Here is a 17,463-nt window from a genome sequence, read left to right as displayed (position 1 = left end):
TTTTTTAACATTTTTTCCATGTTCCTGATATCTTACCTTATATGGCATTTTTCTCTGGGGCGCGAGTTCTGACGCATTCTGTATGTATATTTGTATATTGGAGTATAAAATACATTATAGGGCTGCGTTTTTTGTTTTTTTTGTTTTTTTTTAAGAAAATTGTGTATTTTAGATGATTGTATTAAATTTATGAAAAGAAACACAAATGCATAATCTTAATATGCTCTTTTAATTTGTTTGTTACTTATAAATTTTTTATTAATTTTTTTTGAGTTCTGGGTATTAACCCGGTGCATCCACCATTTTTTATTGCTAATTTAAAAATTGAAATAACACACTTAATAAGCAGAAAGCATTATATTTGTACATATGTTGGTATAAATAAAAACGTAGTTCCTGCTATTAAGAAAAGATTCCATGCGATAATTAATAAGTTTTATGAACTAAACCTAGAGATAACAAATGTGAAGTTTTTGTTTATGTATTGCAAAATCTACAATATTCTAGGTGTTAACCTACACTTTATTTTATCTAAGCTGCTTTTAACAACGCTCATAAAATGTTGTACATCTTGTTGTGAAATGTTCGAATTTTTGACGTAGTCACCGTTTCTACAGTCAATTTGGTCGTACTGAATACAGTACGGAACCTCACCATTACCGAAAAATTTTAAATCACACACATTTCTTTTCACTTTATTGTCAAGCATAAATTTTTCCATCATTTGCCAACACTTACAGTTCCAGGGATTTCCATATAAAAACACTACATGGTGACGAAAGTTGTTTTCTTCTATTACTAAATGTGTCAATTTGTTAAAAGCGAGTGATATTTGCAGAGGTGGATGCCTTTCGGGAATATTAAACTTCTGGAATATTTGAGGATATGCAAGTTGATTGTGACTCAGATCTAGAACTTGTAGTTGACTAAGGTTGTTGAAATGTTGACTAGTGAAAACCACAATCTTATTATGGGAAACATCAATATATTTGAGCTCTTCGAGATTTTTGATGAATCCTAATGATGTTAATTGGTTGTGGCTGAGTGTTAGTTCTTGTAGATTATCCAGATTGTCGAAAACATCAGCATTTAACACTTTTATATTGTTGTAATCTAAATTAAGTATTTCTAAGCTGCTAGGAAAACTATCGGATTGAATTGCTTCAATTTTATTATATCTAATAACCATTTCTATAGTAGAATTGTAAAAGAACTCCTCCGAAAACACGTCTTTTTCAATTAACTCCAATTTATTGTGTGATAAATCTATAGTTTTTATTTCACAGTTGTAAAATGCTCCTTTATGAATATATTCAATGTTGTTGTTCACTAAACTTAACTTTGTCAATTTCATTGTGTCAAAAGTGGTAAATCTTATTCGCTTAATATCATTTTCATACAACTGCAAATAATTCATCCTGTTGAAATACGGATCTAGGGTAAAAGTATACGTCTTGATATCTCGAATTTGACCGATAATAATGAAAGTAACTAACTTTTCCAGCCTGTCCAATGAAAGTGAATCAAAATCGATTGTTCTAAGTTGAGAGTCATCATATGATTCTGTTCCTACCACAAGTTCAGTCCAGTTTTCAACGTTGTAATTCTCAAGGTCGCTCAAATTATCACAGAACGTCATATAAGAGTGTCGACACGTCGAATCGGTCTCAGTATAAAACAGCCCGATTGAAAAAAAGGTAATCATATTGAGGACATGCATGTTGATTCGATGAAAACAAACGCAAACTAATTTGTGCCCGGTTTGCTGCTTGCAAAAAATTGTAAGACTGGTTTTTCCACATGTTTGACCCTGCATCAGGCTTCAACTAATTATAGTCAACATCCATTCAATATTATGTTATTAGCACTAAATAGATTATTTAGTATGAGAATTTATTTCGATTTTCGATTACCAAATTATGCATAAACTCACACACAAGCAATTTAACTATTAGTTTAGTTTTATTACTTTAAAGTGTGTAGAAATATTATGTGAATTTCTTACTACAGTAGTACAGTCAAAACAAAAAACAATTTGTCATGCTTTATATCTCTGTTTATAAAAAGTTGAGTCTTTAGTATAATCACATCAATACACTGCAGTGACATTTTGCAATTTAAATAACAATAAATAAAACTGCACGAATATTTTGGTGTTCATACACTCCACATTTCTAAATTATTATCATAAACACAAGTTTCGAAGATCTGAACATACTACTCTGTAAAAAAAGTATCGAGAATTTTCGATTTAAAGAGTTTACGTAGAAGATATCCAAATTATTCTTATCTGGTATATTGGTACAACCATACTCCTCTTACCATGCCAAATTTTACCACTATAAGTCAAGTGGTTTGTTTAAAATTGTTTTTACTAACCTGTGGTTAAGTCAGACTTGCGATTTTTGTCATGAATTCCACTACCGATCAGAGAATTTGCTTGAAATTTTGTGTTGCCAACGAAAATTCGTGTAGTGAAAATTTTGCAAAAACCCTTTGGAGACTCATTTACGTCAAAAACACAAGCATATGAGTGGTACAAAATATTTCAATTGGGCCGAAAAGAGGTTACCGACTTTCATCGTTCTGGACGATCGTCAACAGCAAAGACGGTGGAAAATGTCAAGAAAATCAAAGAAATGGTGACTGTAAATCATCACTTAGGTTTAAAAGTAAAATTATTTTGCCGTTGTGAAATGTTTGTAAAAAATATTCTCTGGAAAAGGCCAGATTTGTGCAAAGACAACTCTGGGATTTTGCACCAAGACAGTGCGTCTGCACACACAGCACAAATTTTTGGCTAAAAATTCAATAAATGTCATCAATCAAGCACCGTATTTGGCTAACATGGCCCTATATGACCTTTTGCCATTTCTTAAACTTAAATTGCCTTGCGAGGAAGACGTTTTGACTCCATAAAAGACATAAAAAAAATTGCAAAAAGAACTGAAAGCCATATCTTCCGCTGTTTATAAGAAGTGTTTTTATGATTGACGTTGGCATATGCGTGTCGCTTCAGATAGAGTTTACTTTACGGGGAATCAAATAAAAATTGATCAATAATATCATGATTATCAAATAAGATCCAATCCATGCACATATCTGAAATCAAAAGTTTTTCGTTTCAACAAGCTTATACAGTGTCATTAGTAATAAATTAGTAATAAGTAATAATCTTCGTACTAACAAAAAACAAATTTACAATGAAACTATGTGATTTTGATTTTATATATATTTAGAAACTTTTTTATTATTTGAAAAATAAAAACTATTTGCTTATAACTGTTCGCTAATAACCCTGAATACTCTTTTAGTCTTACGCTTAACAGTGCTGATGGAGTGACTGTAAACATTCCAAATATTGTACATCAAGTCTAATACTTCATATTAGTAAAAAAAGTTCTATGATCCAACATAAAATAAACAACATTTTTAATTTTCATAATAGGAGGACTCACCTCGTTACTGTAATTTAATATTAAAGATCGAAAAAACATTACTTTTGGAGCGATATTACTTATTTCTGCAACCTTCAAAAAGCACGAAGCAGTTAAGGACACGTAATAAAAATCTCACCTTTAGATGAATTTGATAATGGGCCAAAACAACTTTCAACAACATGCAAGCACACAGTATTAATCAGTATAAGGTATTGGAAAAAATGAAATTTGCCTTTAGCTATGAGAAACAAATTGTTTGTTATTGTAAAAAATGTTAAGATGAATAAAATACGGATTTGCACTGAAAATTGAGATATCATCGAATTGCTGATATTTACAGGGTGTCCCACGAGTAATAATGAGCCTCAAAAATTTTTGAAGCAACTAACATTACATTTCATAGATACTCGTAACGTGGATATTAAAATATTTCGTTTTAATTAGTTAAACATTGTAATCGTATTTTTATTTTTAACAAATTTCTATTAGTCAAAAAGACTTTACTCCAGTTTTAGGAAATCCGTCTATTTGTATATCACGCAGGTTAGAAACGTGCTGTCTGCGAAGTGTTTTTCAAACATTCTTCATAAATGAAATCTTGTTCTGGAGAATCTGGTCTGGTATGTTAATTAACATAACAACATTAACAATTATTTCAAAAACTATTTTTGTTAGTATATTTATTTTAGTAGAGTTACAAGCAGCAATATTTTATCTGTCCAGAAGTAAGGGTATGTAGTAATTACTTTCCTTTTGACATTGATATCATATCTATTATAATTTATTAGGTGTATAAGGTGTCAGAGAATGACGGTTTTAGAAAAAAGTACAATTATCGGAAAGGAGTCTCTATTATTATTACTTAGTATTTTGGGGTTTCTTTTATATTCGTTATCGTTATGTGTTATTTATTTTGAAGAAAAATCTATAACCCGAGAGAACTTTTTTTTAATTTTTGTTGATTGTTTAGCGTTCTTTTATTATTCAGCCTATTTAATTGTGATGGCCTTATTTTTCAATGAAAATTATAACAAAACGTCTGGAACTTTTTCATTAATAATATCTCTGCTAGTATTTTTTGTGTTAGAAATTTCTGGTTTCAATTCTGTCGATTATCTTCTTCAACACTTGGTTCATATGGCTGTAGCTAGTTTAGTACTAGGAAATCTACTTGCATTGTGGTGTTACGTTCGCAGTTTGAGCTTACCTCTCAATGAAATAAATCCCAAAACAATTGGAAAAGACACTATTTATTGTTATCTTATGGGAAGAGAAGTAAGACCACGACTTTTCGGCTATCTTGATTTGAAGATGTATGTTAATAGAGTTTGTGTAGTATCTGCGGTAAGTTTCGTTTTTTAATAAAATTTAATCACTTTATTTGTCACAGGTTTTGTTGGATTGTGCCTTTTTGTATCGAGAATTTGTAAGAAATTGGACATTACAATCATATGTCGTAAATAAAAGCTTTATTATTATCGAAATAATGCATATAATATTTTGCTTAGATGGCGTAGTTACAGAATACACATTTGAATATTCTTTAGAAACACAAAAAGAAGGTTTTGGATACATTTGTTCAGTTGGCTATTTCATATATCCGTTTTTGATAACCACTGTTCCTTATCATTTTCTTCTGACCAAAACTGAGCTTGCGACTTGGAAAATACCAATCATAGTATTTTTATTTATCGTGGGTTTTCTACTATACAGAATCGCAAATAACCAAAAATACAATTTTAAAGTAAATGTCCTGAAACCGGGTAAGAGAGATATCTTAACTTTACCCAATATCCGAAGAAACTTTGTAGGTGTGAAATTTATTCCGACAGAAATAAAAAATGGAAAATTGCTGTGTTCCGGACTCTGGGGATTCGTTCGACATCCTAATTATCTTGGAGATATTATGATGTATATTTCTTTTACCGGATTAACAATAACTGCGCCTGCTATAATGCCTTTAATGGAAATACCTTTCTTGATTCATCGTTCTATCAGAGATAATAAACTTTGCAAAGAAAAGTATGGTTACGCGTGGGAAAAATATACAGAAAAAGTTAAATATATTTTCATTCCTCGAATTTATTAATGAACATTGTTTTATAAAATAAGCTATTATTGTATTGCAATCATTGTTACTGTTTCCTTTTTTATTATTTACAAATTTAGGATTTGTTGTTGTTTTTTATACATTTATTAGTCAGAAAGGGCATTTTTATGTAATCTATCCAGAAACAGAGAGCAATAAAAAAATCAACAGAATTATTTCGTTCAACATTTATACCTCTTAGTCCCACTTCTCTGGTCTTCAAAAATCGGTTTGTTAATTTTTAAAAATAATCATTTCTAGGCCATTTGCAAGAGAAAAATACTGTCCATTCCTCCATCATAACTTTATTTTTCAACTTAAGAAAAAAAAAATTTTTTTGAATGTTATATTTATATCTAGACGATAGAGTGGTTTACTATTGAAAAATTACATTTCCCTTATTTTTTCAGCTTTGTGCACCCTACATCAATAAGGTTTTTAAATAATAATAATATTTTTTTAGTTTTTTTAAAGGTTTTTTTTTTAAGAATATGCGTCAACACAATAACAATTGGTATATTCAACTAATCAGAATCAAAACAACTAATCTTTCAATGTAAAATTATTCACTGCCAATTTAATTAATTGAAATATGGCCATAAATTTACGTGTAATATCTACAAATAATATCAAAAATTAAATTTGAAATAATAATAACAATTATTACTGATAGGATTGTGTTAATCTTTGGCTTAATTTTGTTAATTAAAACTCTAGATAAATCTCAAATCTTAATTAATTAAATGATTTTCTTAGCTAATATAAATTGCCTTGAGAAAACAAATATAGTCAGTAGCTGCTGTACCCTTTGAGAAGAGATAAACCAAGATGAAATTCTTTTTCCATATTGTATGCTTTGCGTTAGTGGCACTTCAGGTTTGAACTCATTATTTCAGGTAAAACCAAACACAAAAATTCTTCTTAAGGTTTGCAGATCTACAACCGTGACTGATGCTGAAACCAAACTTCAACGTTTACGAGAATTGACATCTCACAAACTGCAGTCTGCCTTCTTGGACCACACCCGTATGTCTAACGAAATCGACGCCACTGCACTTGCTGCCAAAGAGCATGGAAAAATCGAAATTCAGAAGAAAACTGACAAATACGTTGCAAAACTAAAAGCAGACAAGGCTTTGACACAAAGATGTCGTGGTTCCCGAGACCACATTTTTGACCATTTGAAGCAATCAAACATCGACGAATTAATTCGCTGTATTGACCACGCTGGAAGTCAAAGTGTGAATGTTTTGGCTACTCAACGACTGTCATTGACCGAGTACGTTTGGGACGCTATTTTTGAAGAAGAGAAACATATTATCGTTTGTGGTCAAAATCGCAAATGTCTTGCTGCCGCTGTTGCTGATCTTGAAGACAAAATCGATGAGGTGAAGAAAGTGATCGATGCGGAAGTTGAAATTAGTAAGCACAACAAGGAGGTCCAAGTGCAAATAATCAAATCTTGTGCCAGTAAGAGTATTGCAAATGTTGAGCATGAACTTAGCACTATACCCACTTGCATGTATTAATTTTAATTATCCGACTATGTATTATGTATTTCTGTCACAATAAAGTAAAATAACAAGAAACATTGTAATTTATATTGTGTCCCATATTTAATTAAGTCTAAATACTTCAACATACTTACTTAAAACAAAGTAGTAATTTAAAATAAGAAACTAATCAGTATTTACATACCCACAGTTTGTTCAGAAATCATACTTTTAATTATGACATTTGATAGAATGAAATAAAGTAGAAACGGTTTATGTGTGCGTATGTAGTACAATATTTATGTTTTTTTCTGTGTTTTTTTTAGTGTTATGCTCAACTCTTAGAAAAAGAGAAGGGCGTTTGCTTTAAAACTAGTTAAAAATAGCTTAAATACAAGGAGTTGTAATTTTTTTATATTATATCATATATCATATATTTATACAGGGTGTTTACGGTCTTGAGGTTGAAATTTAAATGAGATGATATTCACGGTAGAAGAAAAATAATACGCTATATAAAACAAAAATTCACGATATTAAAGGAAATTATTCATTTTACACTATTTGTTTGAGAACTGCTGCTTCGGCTGCGACAATGGCCGTTAGTTACCTTGTGTTACACCGTAAATTATAATCACGACAACCAATTTATTATTTTAATGTTTTGCTATACATGGTCATAAATTTGGAGAAAAATTAAGAAAAACGAGTCAAACCTATTGGAAACCAGTCGCTGAAAGAGATTAAACAGAAGATCTTCGAATTTTGATAAAAATTAAAGTAAAAGCAAATCAAATGATGACAGTGTCAAAAGTATGAAGTGACTTTTCTCTTTCATTGTCATGGATACGATTTTTTAATCTGTTGCAACAATACAATTTTATCTGAACAAGGAAATAATTCCAGTGACCCGCAAACCGTGTACCAATATTTTGGAGTTAAATAACATTTTTGATAATCACAATTGTGTGCGTTTTTTTCTCGGTTACAGTATTTCTGTACTCTTCAATTACTAGGTCAATTTTCAACTCCAAGACTGTAAACACCCTGTATAATTTTTATATTTCTGGCGAAATTGAAACACAACAAACACAAATATCTTCCATTTTGTGTAATCTTTAATTTTTTGTGTTTTAAAATATTTTTTTAGAATTAACACTAAAATTCCAAAAAAGAGATAATAAAATTCTGGTGATTTTATTTTTCATTAGATGTTTGAGGTTTAAATGCAAAATGTAAACTTTGACATAAGTATATAAGGTTGGCAAATTTTGATAATTTTTCAAAAATAATATTTCTATATGAAGAATAATATCTAGAAATGCCACGACAACTTAACTTGAACAGTTTTTTGTAACGTTTTTCTACTTTGAAACTCATTTCAAATTTTATAAAAAAATGTTATTTTTGTTTCAAGTACATAAAACAATTTTTGCGGACGAATCGTTGCTGTTTCCGGATGAGGTGAAATCGAGTCTGGAATAGCAGATGAGTCCGTAAAAACGCTTTACGTGTTACAAAACAGTTTTTTGTTAAAGCTTTTAAAACACGAATTTACACCTCTTATTAATTAAAAAAAAATTTGCTATCATAGTAACCAATTTTATTTTTTAGTTCAAAAAAACTCTTTTTGGAGACTAACTATTTTACGTACCTACTATTTTAGTGAGTCCGCAAAAAACTCATTTTAGGGACTTAAATGGGTCCCTAAAACAGTTGTTTTCGGGTGCGTATACAAAAAAGTGGTAGTATCGTTTGAATCGATGTTGTAAAATGTAGTTCGAAAATTTGAATGCAAAATATAATGTATAACGTATTGACGCACCAATTTTTATTAGAAACTTATAGTCTTATAAAACTCATGAGTGTTACGATTTATACCGTGCTTTCAATAAAATTTATCCTGTGATTTTGAAGTTAAGTTGTCTAGTCTGAATAATATAGAAACAAAAGATATGAGAAAAGTATAATTTCTGTTAGTGTCTTGTTCATAATATTAATATGTACTATGGTACGATTTAAAACTAAATAATTTGTTTTACTCGTATAGAAATATGTATTGTTCTGTGATTAATTACAACATAAGCTTATGATCCTTACTGATTTACAACAAGAATATCCGATAGCGAATTAATTAATCAGCTAATTATTTTTTAATGGGATTAAATTATTATGAACTAATTAATTTATACAAATAAATCATTAAGTTCTCGTAAATTATATCAAATCAAATTACAAAACCTATTTAATTAATAGATTTACGAAAGGTGAAATGTTACTATAAAAGCTGGTAACAAAACAAATTTTTAAATCAATATTGAAAAGTTATTACTTTAGAACTATCAACATGAGGTATATTTCTTTGCTATTTTGTCTTGCAACTGGAATTCAGGTAAATATTAATCTTGTTTATTCAAAGATTTGAATTTTATTTTCCCAACTTTTCCAGTTCTGCACTTCTGCTACAGTAGAAGATGCTGAAACGCAATTAAAATTCCTTCGAGAAAAAACATCAAATAAATTAGAAACTGCGTTTTTAAACCAGACAAGAATGTCAAATGATATTGATGCTACAGCTCTCGCCGCTAAAGAATACGGGAAAATGGAAATTCAAAAGAAGACAGATAAATACAGTGCGAAACTTCAAGCTGACAAAGCCCTAATATACAGATGTCGAGGCTCACGAAAACACATTTACGAACACACGAAAAATTCAAATATTGATGATTTAATTCGTTGCGTCGATCAACAGGGAAGTCAAAGTGTTAATGTTCTCTCAAGACAAAGACGAGCGTTACAACAGTATGTTTGGGATGCGATTTATGAAGCAGAAAGGCAAATTATTGTTTGTGGTCAATCCAGCAAGTGTCTTGAAGCTGCCGTTGCAGATATTAAAGATAAGATTGAAGAAGTTTCGAAAGTGATTGATGCTGAACTTGATATCAGTGAACATAACAAAGAAGTTCAGGTTCAGGTTATTAAAGCATGTGCAAGTAACAGTATTGCACATGCTGAACATGTGTTTAGTACAATCCCTACTTGTAACTACTAATTATTTCTGAATTGTTTGTCACAATAAAGAGAACATTTATGAACTATCTGGTGTTACTATTCCTGTTCTTATTTCCGAAGTAATTTTTTACATTTTTTTTGTCAAAAAATAGCAGCATTTTAAGTTTAAAATATACAATTTTTAAAAATCTAAGATCAGTTTTCAAAGTAAATTGGATTGGGCATCTAGTCGTATATTAAATATGACCCATCAAAAAATTACTTAACACTAGAACTAATTTTTTTTTTACTAACAGTGGTGAAATAAACAATTTTTTGTTCCAAGATTTTTTACAAAAAAAATTTGGGAGTGGCTCAGTTATAAATTTTGTTTTCTAATATTTAACTAATAGATAACTAAATAGATTATTATTACATTATTAGATTATAATTATTAGTGATCCTCTAACAATGCACTGATAGTATTATCTAAATTAATGATTTATTTTGGTATTAGGCTACTGATTATAACTATTTAAAACAACGGGATTTCGCGATGTTTGTATACACTAAAGTTATTGATCAAAAGAAATGAATTTACGCTTCTTTGACTTGATATTTTTGTTTTTAGCAGTATTTCTTCAGGTAATTTTATTTAAAATAATTTCAATATTACTCTAACTTTTTTCGTTAGCTTAGTTATTGTGCAACAATACAAGAAGTGAAAACGGTACTAACCAAACTTAGAGAAACAGCAGAAGATCACCTTCACCAAGCCTCTTTAAAACATTCAAGAATGTCAGTCGAAATTAGCTCTACTGCCCTTTGGACTGAAGAACTAGGCCATAAACAAATAAATCAAAAAGCAAAAAAATTTTTAGCTAAGACAAGAGTTGATAAAATAACAAATCACCATTGTAAAGGATCACGTGAAAATGCCATTAACCATATAAAACAAACACACACCGAAGAACTGGTAAAGTGTGTAGAAAATCACGCGACTAACAGTTTGCAATTATTGTTTGAAATGAAGTCAACACTTAGCCAAAAAGTTTTAAAAGGGGTTTATGAAGAAGAAAAGAACATGGTAGTGTGTGGTCGGTCCAATTATTTGTGTCTGGATGGTGTGGTTGCGAATATTAAAGATAAAATTGATTCTTTAGATGAGATTGTTCAAGATGAAATTGATGTTAGTTTATATGAAGTGGAAATGCAGTTAGATATCATAACCACCTGTGCTTTTCAAAGTATATTGAATACAGACTTGTCTCTGAAAACTATTTCTAATTGTACTTATTAGAATGTCAATAAAAATAATATGGTTATATGTTTGTTTCTATAATACGGGTTAGCCTCGAATATTAAGCAATTTTTTGACTACAAAAATAAACTTGAGAAAATGTAATGTGTCTTATTAATATTAAGTATTTTCAGTAAAATTTTCTATTACTGATTCTTGAGTCTCTGCAGTATGTGGAACTTCCTATGTTAATTAATTATGAAAATACATACTCTAAAATCAGTTTTGATAAATACCTAGTTATTACAGTAATGTATGGATAATCCGAACAGAAAGTTGGCAGACCCCGTTCGGATTACCAAAACTTCCGGATTATAGAGTTCATAAATGATACATTACAGGGTGTTTCAATGAACACGAATATCTCAGAAACTATAAAGATTTTGCAAAATCGCCAAAACAGGTCAATTTTTTTCCGAATGGGACATTTTTTGACGAAATTTTTAAATCATCCCCAGTAACCTTTTAACCACCGCGCACCCCAACTTAAAAAATTTAAATAGCATTACCCTACTGGTGGCACATCAAATGAAAGTTATTTTAACAAGCTTTTTAAAAGTTTTAACCAAAATTGAATCAGACCATCCATTCATAAGATACTGGGTGTTCAGATAAAGACAATCCAGAAAGAATTTGCAAAAAAACGAAATAGGTTCAAACCAAAAAAATACAAAATAAAGAAATACATTTCAAACATAATTAAACAAAAAACAAACTTCTAAAAAAGAGTTAACCTCACATATTCGAATTACAAAAGATAATTTAAACATTTAGGTATGTAACAACAACTTAAAGTTTTTATGACGAAACCAAATCTAGAATTTGTATAATTTGACAAAAAATTACCAAAAATCGAATATTAGATAATTACAAAATTTCACAAGTGTTCATTTAAAGATTCTTTTCAGCTAAAAATATTTTCGTTTTTGCTTTATTTTTTTATACACGTATGAGTTTTTCTTGTGTTTTTTTAATTATTTTATTTTTATTTTTTAAAGCTACATTAGATATGAGTTGATTAAAAAAATAAATTAAATTCTAATCAATGCTTCAAATAACTCATTAATTAATTGGAAATTTTTTATTTGTAGGATTAAGTTACTTTAATAACAATTTTAAGTGTGTTTTTTTAAATTTTTGAAAAATTTTTAATCATAATTAAGAGTAAACGATATGTGCTAATCAAAAAGATTAACTTATAATTTATTGACTAATTAGTAATTACACGTAATCCTTTTATTTTAGTCAGTTTAAAACTTTGATTAAATTAATTAATAAATAAAACAAAAAACAATGTTAGTCTATAAAAGGTATAAAAGGTGTTAAAACGTTGTTCGAATCAAACTGTAAGTGCTACTTACTGTGCTTATAAATTCAGTAATATGAGAAATATAATTTTTGTATTTTTGATTGTATACACCGTTCAGGTAATTTTTAAATTATAATACCACAGAATTATGTTTAAGCATATGAATTTAGTTGTGTATTTCTGCAACTGTCGAAGATGCAGAAACCGAGCTTAAGAGGCTACGAAAACTGACCACTGACAAACTCCAAGCTACATCTTTGGAGTACAATAAAATCACTGAAGAAGTTGATTCAACAGCCAAGGCAGCTAGCGAATACGGATATCATGAAATTCATCACAAATCTAACAACCTGAAAGCTAAGTTAAACCATGATCACAGTATTTCACACAAGTGTCGTGGTTCAAGAAAACATCTTTTGCACCAACTGGAAGAATCAAACATTGCCGATCTTCAACGTTGCATTGACCATCAGCGTGCAGAAATTATCAATGTTTTAGCCACACAAAAACTAGCTTTGAATGAACAGGTCTGGAATGCAATTTATGAGGAAGAAAAACATATTATTCTGTGTGGTTTAAGTAGAGGTTGTCTTGATGCTGCTATCAAACACGTTAAAGATAAAATTGCTGAAGTAGTGAAGGTGATCGATGCAAACGTCAATACTAGTCGACAACAAAAAGAAGCTCAAGTGCATTTGATTAAGTCATGTGTCAGGAGAATTGTTGGTAGTGCTGAAAATGCATTTGACAACGTACCTAGTTGTTCTTATTAAGTGAGCATTTGGTTTGTTCTGGTTAAATAAAATAAAATAAAAATTAAATGCAGTGCTTTTATGGAATTATTTTTAAAATTTAGATTAAATATATACACAAAAAATAATAATTTGTTTTACTATGAGGCATAGAAACCTTAAATTTAGTAGATTAACAATATTTTCGTTACATTTTGTTGGCTTTTTATAACATTGCATGTTTCATGTAGTGTTATTTACGCTTGGCACGAGAGATTATCCAACGATAATAAATATTATAACTGTTACAAATAATGAATTTGCTTCGAAATATATCAATTAAATTATCGAGGCTCAAAATTTTATAGAAAATTGTTTATAATATTTAACAGCAGTGTTACACTAACACAATGAGTACGAAACTGCTAACACTTTTGTTAAATGGCGGCACATATTTAGCCATAATACCACCTCTAAAAAAGCAAAATCTTTGCGTGTATAAATTTTACGTTTTTGCAATGTCTGCGTTTATAATTACTGGTGTAATAATTACTTCATATATCCAGAATTTTTACTCCGATTTTGTTCTCATCAAGCAAGTTGTGTGGTTAGTCGAAGACACTTTCTTGATCAGTCTGAATCTGTACGTTGTAAATATTTTGGGTTTACGCAAACGTAAACAATGGAAAGATCTAATAGAATGTCTCAAAGCTACTGAAAACTTAATTTTTGTCAAATTAAATAAGAGGAAATTTCCTTACTACCTGGAATTTATTATTGCAAACCTCGTTCATTTCTCTCTTGCCACTTACGAATATATTTTTTGGGCGCGATCTGTTGGAATACTTTTTTTGAAACAGCATTTTATCAGGTACTTACAAATGTATTTAAATTTTTATTGTATATTTTTATTGTGTGTTGTTACAAATATGATACTGGCTCGTTATAAGGGACTCAAAGCAATAATAATGACACAATGCAAATCTCATACTCATTTAAACAATAACTCAGTTTTAAATTTTACAAGCAAAATTGAAAAAAACATGTTTTTCTTGAAGAAAACTGTTGATGTTTATAATACCATGTTTGGTTGGACATTATTTTTAATCATCTCTTTGACAACCGTACAAATTCTTAACTACATCGACCACATAATTTATTACACAGAAGACCAATCAAGTCAGGTACAAGTCGTTCTTCTTTCTATAGCAATTGTCACATGGATTTTTGTAAGTAGGTATGTAGTTAATTTTTTTTATTTTTTCTTACAATAATTTTAGTTGGGAGCACTTGTGCTAATTTTACTCTGTAGTTTCGTGGAACAAGAAGCCGAAGAAATTGTGAGAATTTCCTACGATATAAGACTGAGATTGGCTGGAAATTTGAATTTACAATGTTATAAAATGCAAGAATTTACAAATTTCCTTATTAAAAATTTGCCAAAATTCACTGCTGCAAATTTTTTCTACATCGAAAGATCTACGATTTTAAGCATTTTAGGCACAGTTTCTACGTTTCTTATTATTCTCATTCAGTTTCGAAAACAATAAAATTTTATTCATTTGAATAAAATTATTATTTATACTTTGAGTTTACGATTTACAATTGCTTCATAAAAGTTTTAGTGTGCCATTCATTTCATTGTTTTGCATTTTAATAGTGAATTTATTACTTAACTACTGATGTAATGTAACAAATCCCTAAATTCTTATATTATTATTAAATAAAACGTTCACAGATTAAAAGTTTGTTTATTTTTTCATTATTTTACAAAAAAAAACGGCATTTATAAATTCTTTTGTTTCATTTGCTGTTTTTTTTACAATACGCGAATTAATAAATCATTTATAAAATGGTCCGTAATTAATTGTCTGGAATTTTTGTTTTTAAAAGTGAGGGGAATACATTTGCAACAGGTTTTTCAATTGTAAGAAACAAGTTTTTTATTTCTCATAACTCTCAATTAAAAAAATTATTGTTGAAAGTTAAAATTTGGAATGTGTAGAATTTTTTTAACATAAAAGTCTTGTATGTGACAAGCAAAACATCAGATAGAACAAAAATTATGACATAATTGTAAAATTATCTGATTTACTCAATCACAAAGTTACACATTATCAAACCTCTAAAAAATATATTTGTGGAAACTTGTGACATAAGTACAATGAGCTTGAAACTGTTAAAACTTTTGTTGAGTATCGGAAAGTTTCTTGGAGTAACTCCTCTATTGTCGACAAGAAACGAAAAAATGGTTCTCTTACAAAAAACGTATACACTTGGCGTTTTTTTAATAATAACTGTGGGTGTAATTGTGTCAACTATATACAAGAAATGCTAACTTACGGTATATTCACATAAAAATAATAATATCTTTTTTAGAAGATATTTCTTTATACTCTTTAAATTTTTACACTTCAATTGTTTTGAATCTCTGGAAGCAAAGAAATTGGTGTCAATTGATCAAAAATCTTGAAGCAACCGAAAGTCTAATCAATACGAAAAGGGGAAACCAAGTTCCTTATTACTTTGGATTTTTATTTCTAAATATTGTTTATTTGGTTTTGGCTATTTATGAAATAATAGTTTGGTATCACGTTACTAGTTTCGACTATTACATCAAAAAATACTTCATTGTGTTTATACAGTTATATTTAAAATTCTTCTGTATATTTTTTCTGTGTGTCATAACAAATATGTTATTCTTACGTTATAAAGGAGTAAAACTTCTTTTATTGAATTTGTTAATGAAAAAGAAAAAAACAAAAGTCTGTAAGTCAACCTTAGAAATGTTGCACCAAATTAAAATGGCCGTACATTTTTTGAAAAAAACTGTGGACATATACAACGATATATTTGGTTTTATTATATTTTTGATCATATGCTTTACCACATTGCACATTTTGAACTATATGGATTACACAATATTTTATAGTAATCGATTCGAAGTACTTGATATTATCATGTTGAACATTGGTTTTCTCACGTGGAATTTGGTACTTTATTACACCTTTGTTGATATTTATCATAATTATGTATTTTAGGTGGGAGCAATGGCTTTAATTATGTTGTGTGATCTTGTACAACAAGAAGCTGAAAACATTTTAACATTATCATTTAAGCTACACTTGCAAAACAAAACTTTTGAAGACGTGTGTAGATTTGAGTCATTTTCGCAGATAATTTCAAACAATCTGCCCAAATTTACTGCTGCAAACTTTTTCCACATTCGTCGATCTACAATATTAGATATGTTAAAGACTGTCTACATGTTTCTTATCATTATGATACAATTTGAAACGCAATAAATGTGGTAGATATTTTATTTCATAATTTTATTTTAGTAGGTTCTTTTGTTATGAACAGAATCGAGTTATAGTGTAAAAACTTGCACTCTATTTTTTTTTTAATTTAAATAACGCCATCATCTAGTGCGTCCATATAGTTGTAAGGTCAGATTAACAAGCAACTCACTTTGTTCATAACACAAACAACGTCAAAATACCTTCTTCATATAGGTCAATTTTAAAATATTATTTATAAATATCAAAACAATTACATAAAAAATGAAAGTATTGATTTTTAGATGTGATTCAGAAAATACTAGGAATATTTTATGCTTTATTGTATATGTAATAATATAAAAAAAAATTATTCGATTTTTTTGAAGTGCCAAATAAAACGCAATTACTTACGACAAGGATTTCATAAGGCACACTTTAATCAGTAAACTTTAATAATTTTCTTTTGATCCTAAAATGTCAACAAATTCATCAAGCAATAATCTAAAATATTGATTAAATTTTTATTAAGTCCGGTTAAAAGAACAAAAGTTGAGATTTTTAAGACAATTATTATCTTTTAGTTTAATTACTTTAACTAACTCTCTATCTACTCCACTTTTCGAAGAATACTTTTTATTCTAGTTGTGAACGCTAGCTGTGTAACTATTGCATTATGAAAGCACCTAGGGCACATTTCTAACACTGCATTATTGCCTGGCCAGCTAAATGCGCATGCCATATCCGGGGGCGGTTCACAGAGACGTCTTCTCTAAAATCACCCAATTAAAGTTGATCTAATTTTAGAATGAGTTAAATCATCGATTAAGAT

The 17,463-nt window shown here is 29.1% G+C and overlaps 7 protein-coding genes across 7 annotated transcripts; 6 read left to right on the top strand and 1 right to left on the bottom strand.

Annotated features, from left to right (window-relative positions):
* Positions 1-293: 293 nt before the first annotated feature.
* On the bottom strand, positions 294-1,745 carry LOC123004784 (insulin-like growth factor-binding protein complex acid labile subunit). The gene has a single exon (XM_044398219.1). The coding sequence runs from the start codon at positions 1,718-1,720 to the stop codon at positions 494-496; it is 1,227 nt and encodes a 408-aa protein (XP_044254154.1). The 5' UTR covers positions 1,721-1,745; the 3' UTR covers positions 294-493.
* LOC123004785 (delta(14)-sterol reductase LBR-like) lies at positions 815-5,702 on the top strand. The gene is made up of 4 exons (XM_044398220.1): positions 815-4,171; positions 4,229-4,784; positions 4,831-5,203; positions 5,252-5,702. Exons 2-4 carry the CDS (start codon positions 4,248-4,250, stop codon positions 5,527-5,529), a joined length of 1,188 nt encoding a protein of 395 aa, XP_044254155.1. The 5' UTR covers positions 815-4,171; positions 4,229-4,247; the 3' UTR covers positions 5,530-5,702.
* Positions 5,703-6,266: 564 nt separating this feature from the next.
* On the top strand, positions 6,267-7,118 carry LOC123004788. The gene is made up of 2 exons (XM_044398223.1): positions 6,267-6,405; positions 6,456-7,118. The coding sequence occupies exons 1-2, from the start codon at positions 6,358-6,360 to the stop codon at positions 7,056-7,058; spliced, it is 651 nt and encodes a 216-aa protein (XP_044254158.1). The 5' UTR covers positions 6,267-6,357; the 3' UTR covers positions 7,059-7,118.
* Positions 7,119-9,283: 2,165 nt separating this feature from the next.
* On the top strand, positions 9,284-10,117 carry LOC123005479. The gene is made up of 2 exons (XM_044399261.1): positions 9,284-9,414; positions 9,472-10,117. Exons 1-2 carry the CDS (start codon positions 9,370-9,372, stop codon positions 10,072-10,074), a joined length of 648 nt encoding a protein of 215 aa, XP_044255196.1. The 5' UTR covers positions 9,284-9,369; the 3' UTR covers positions 10,075-10,117.
* A 431-nt stretch (positions 10,118-10,548) lies between these two features.
* LOC123005542 lies at positions 10,549-11,329 on the top strand. The gene is made up of 2 exons (XM_044399336.1): positions 10,549-10,658; positions 10,708-11,329. The coding sequence occupies exons 1-2, from the start codon at positions 10,605-10,607 to the stop codon at positions 11,311-11,313; spliced, it is 660 nt and encodes a 219-aa protein (XP_044255271.1). The 5' UTR covers positions 10,549-10,604; the 3' UTR covers positions 11,314-11,329.
* Positions 11,330-12,601: 1,272 nt separating this feature from the next.
* On the top strand, positions 12,602-13,454 carry LOC123005460. The gene is made up of 2 exons (XM_044399228.1): positions 12,602-12,740; positions 12,793-13,454. Exons 1-2 carry the CDS (start codon positions 12,696-12,698, stop codon positions 13,393-13,395), a joined length of 648 nt encoding a protein of 215 aa, XP_044255163.1. The 5' UTR covers positions 12,602-12,695; the 3' UTR covers positions 13,396-13,454.
* Positions 13,455-13,763: 309 nt separating this feature from the next.
* Positions 13,764-14,903, top strand: LOC123005621. The gene is made up of 2 exons (XM_044399454.1): positions 13,764-14,582; positions 14,634-14,903. Exons 1-2 carry the CDS (start codon positions 13,764-13,766, stop codon positions 14,901-14,903), a joined length of 1,089 nt encoding a protein of 362 aa, XP_044255389.1.
* Positions 14,904-17,463: the final 2,560 nt, after the last annotated feature.

Source organism: Tribolium madens, unplaced genomic scaffold (assembly GCF_015345945.1).
Source record: "Tribolium madens isolate multiple individuals breed KSU strain unplaced genomic scaffold, Tmad_KSU_1.1 Scaffold_20;HRSCAF=117;Tcas5.2_LG4, whole genome shotgun sequence".
Classification (NCBI taxonomy): domain Eukaryota; kingdom Metazoa; phylum Arthropoda; class Insecta; order Coleoptera; family Tenebrionidae; genus Tribolium; species Tribolium madens.
This window is presented reverse-complemented; position numbering and strand designations above follow the sequence as displayed.

Coding starts and splice junctions, on each gene's coding strand:
- LOC123005460 (XM_044399228.1), top strand. CDS start 12,696: ATGAGAAATATAATTTTTGTATTTTTGATTGTATACACCGTTCAG. Junction 12,741..12,792: donor TGATTGTATACACCGTTCAG/GTAATTTTTAAA, acceptor ATATGAATTTAG/TTGTGTATTTCTGCAACTGT.
- LOC123005542 (XM_044399336.1), top strand. CDS start 10,605: ATGAATTTACGCTTCTTTGACTTGATATTTTTGTTTTTAGCAGTATTT. Junction 10,659..10,707: donor TTTTAGCAGTATTTCTTCAG/GTAATTTTATTT, acceptor TTTTTTCGTTAG/CTTAGTTATTGTGCAACAAT.
- LOC123005479 (XM_044399261.1), top strand. CDS start 9,370: ATGAGGTATATTTCTTTGCTATTTTGTCTTGCAACTGGAATTCAG. Junction 9,415..9,471: donor GTCTTGCAACTGGAATTCAG/GTAAATATTAAT, acceptor CAACTTTTCCAG/TTCTGCACTTCTGCTACAGT.
- LOC123004784 (XM_044398219.1), bottom strand. CDS start 1,720: ATGCATGTCCTCAATATGATTACCTTTTTTTCAATCGGGCTGTTTTAT.
- LOC123005621 (XM_044399454.1), top strand. CDS start 13,764: ATGAGTACGAAACTGCTAACACTTTTGTTAAATGGCGGCACATATTTA. Junction 14,583..14,633: donor CAATTGTCACATGGATTTTT/GTAAGTAGGTAT, acceptor CAATAATTTTAG/TTGGGAGCACTTGTGCTAAT.
- LOC123004788 (XM_044398223.1), top strand. CDS start 6,358: ATGAAATTCTTTTTCCATATTGTATGCTTTGCGTTAGTGGCACTTCAG. Junction 6,406..6,455: donor TTGCGTTAGTGGCACTTCAG/GTTTGAACTCAT, acceptor ATTCTTCTTAAG/GTTTGCAGATCTACAACCGT.
- LOC123004785 (XM_044398220.1), top strand. CDS start 4,248: ATGACGGTTTTAGAAAAAAGTACAATTATCGGAAAGGAGTCTCTATTA. Junction 4,785..4,830: donor GAGTTTGTGTAGTATCTGCG/GTAAGTTTCGTT, acceptor TATTTGTCACAG/GTTTTGTTGGATTGTGCCTT. Junction 5,204..5,251: donor AGTAAATGTCCTGAAACCGG/GTAAGAGAGATA, acceptor GAAACTTTGTAG/GTGTGAAATTTATTCCGACA.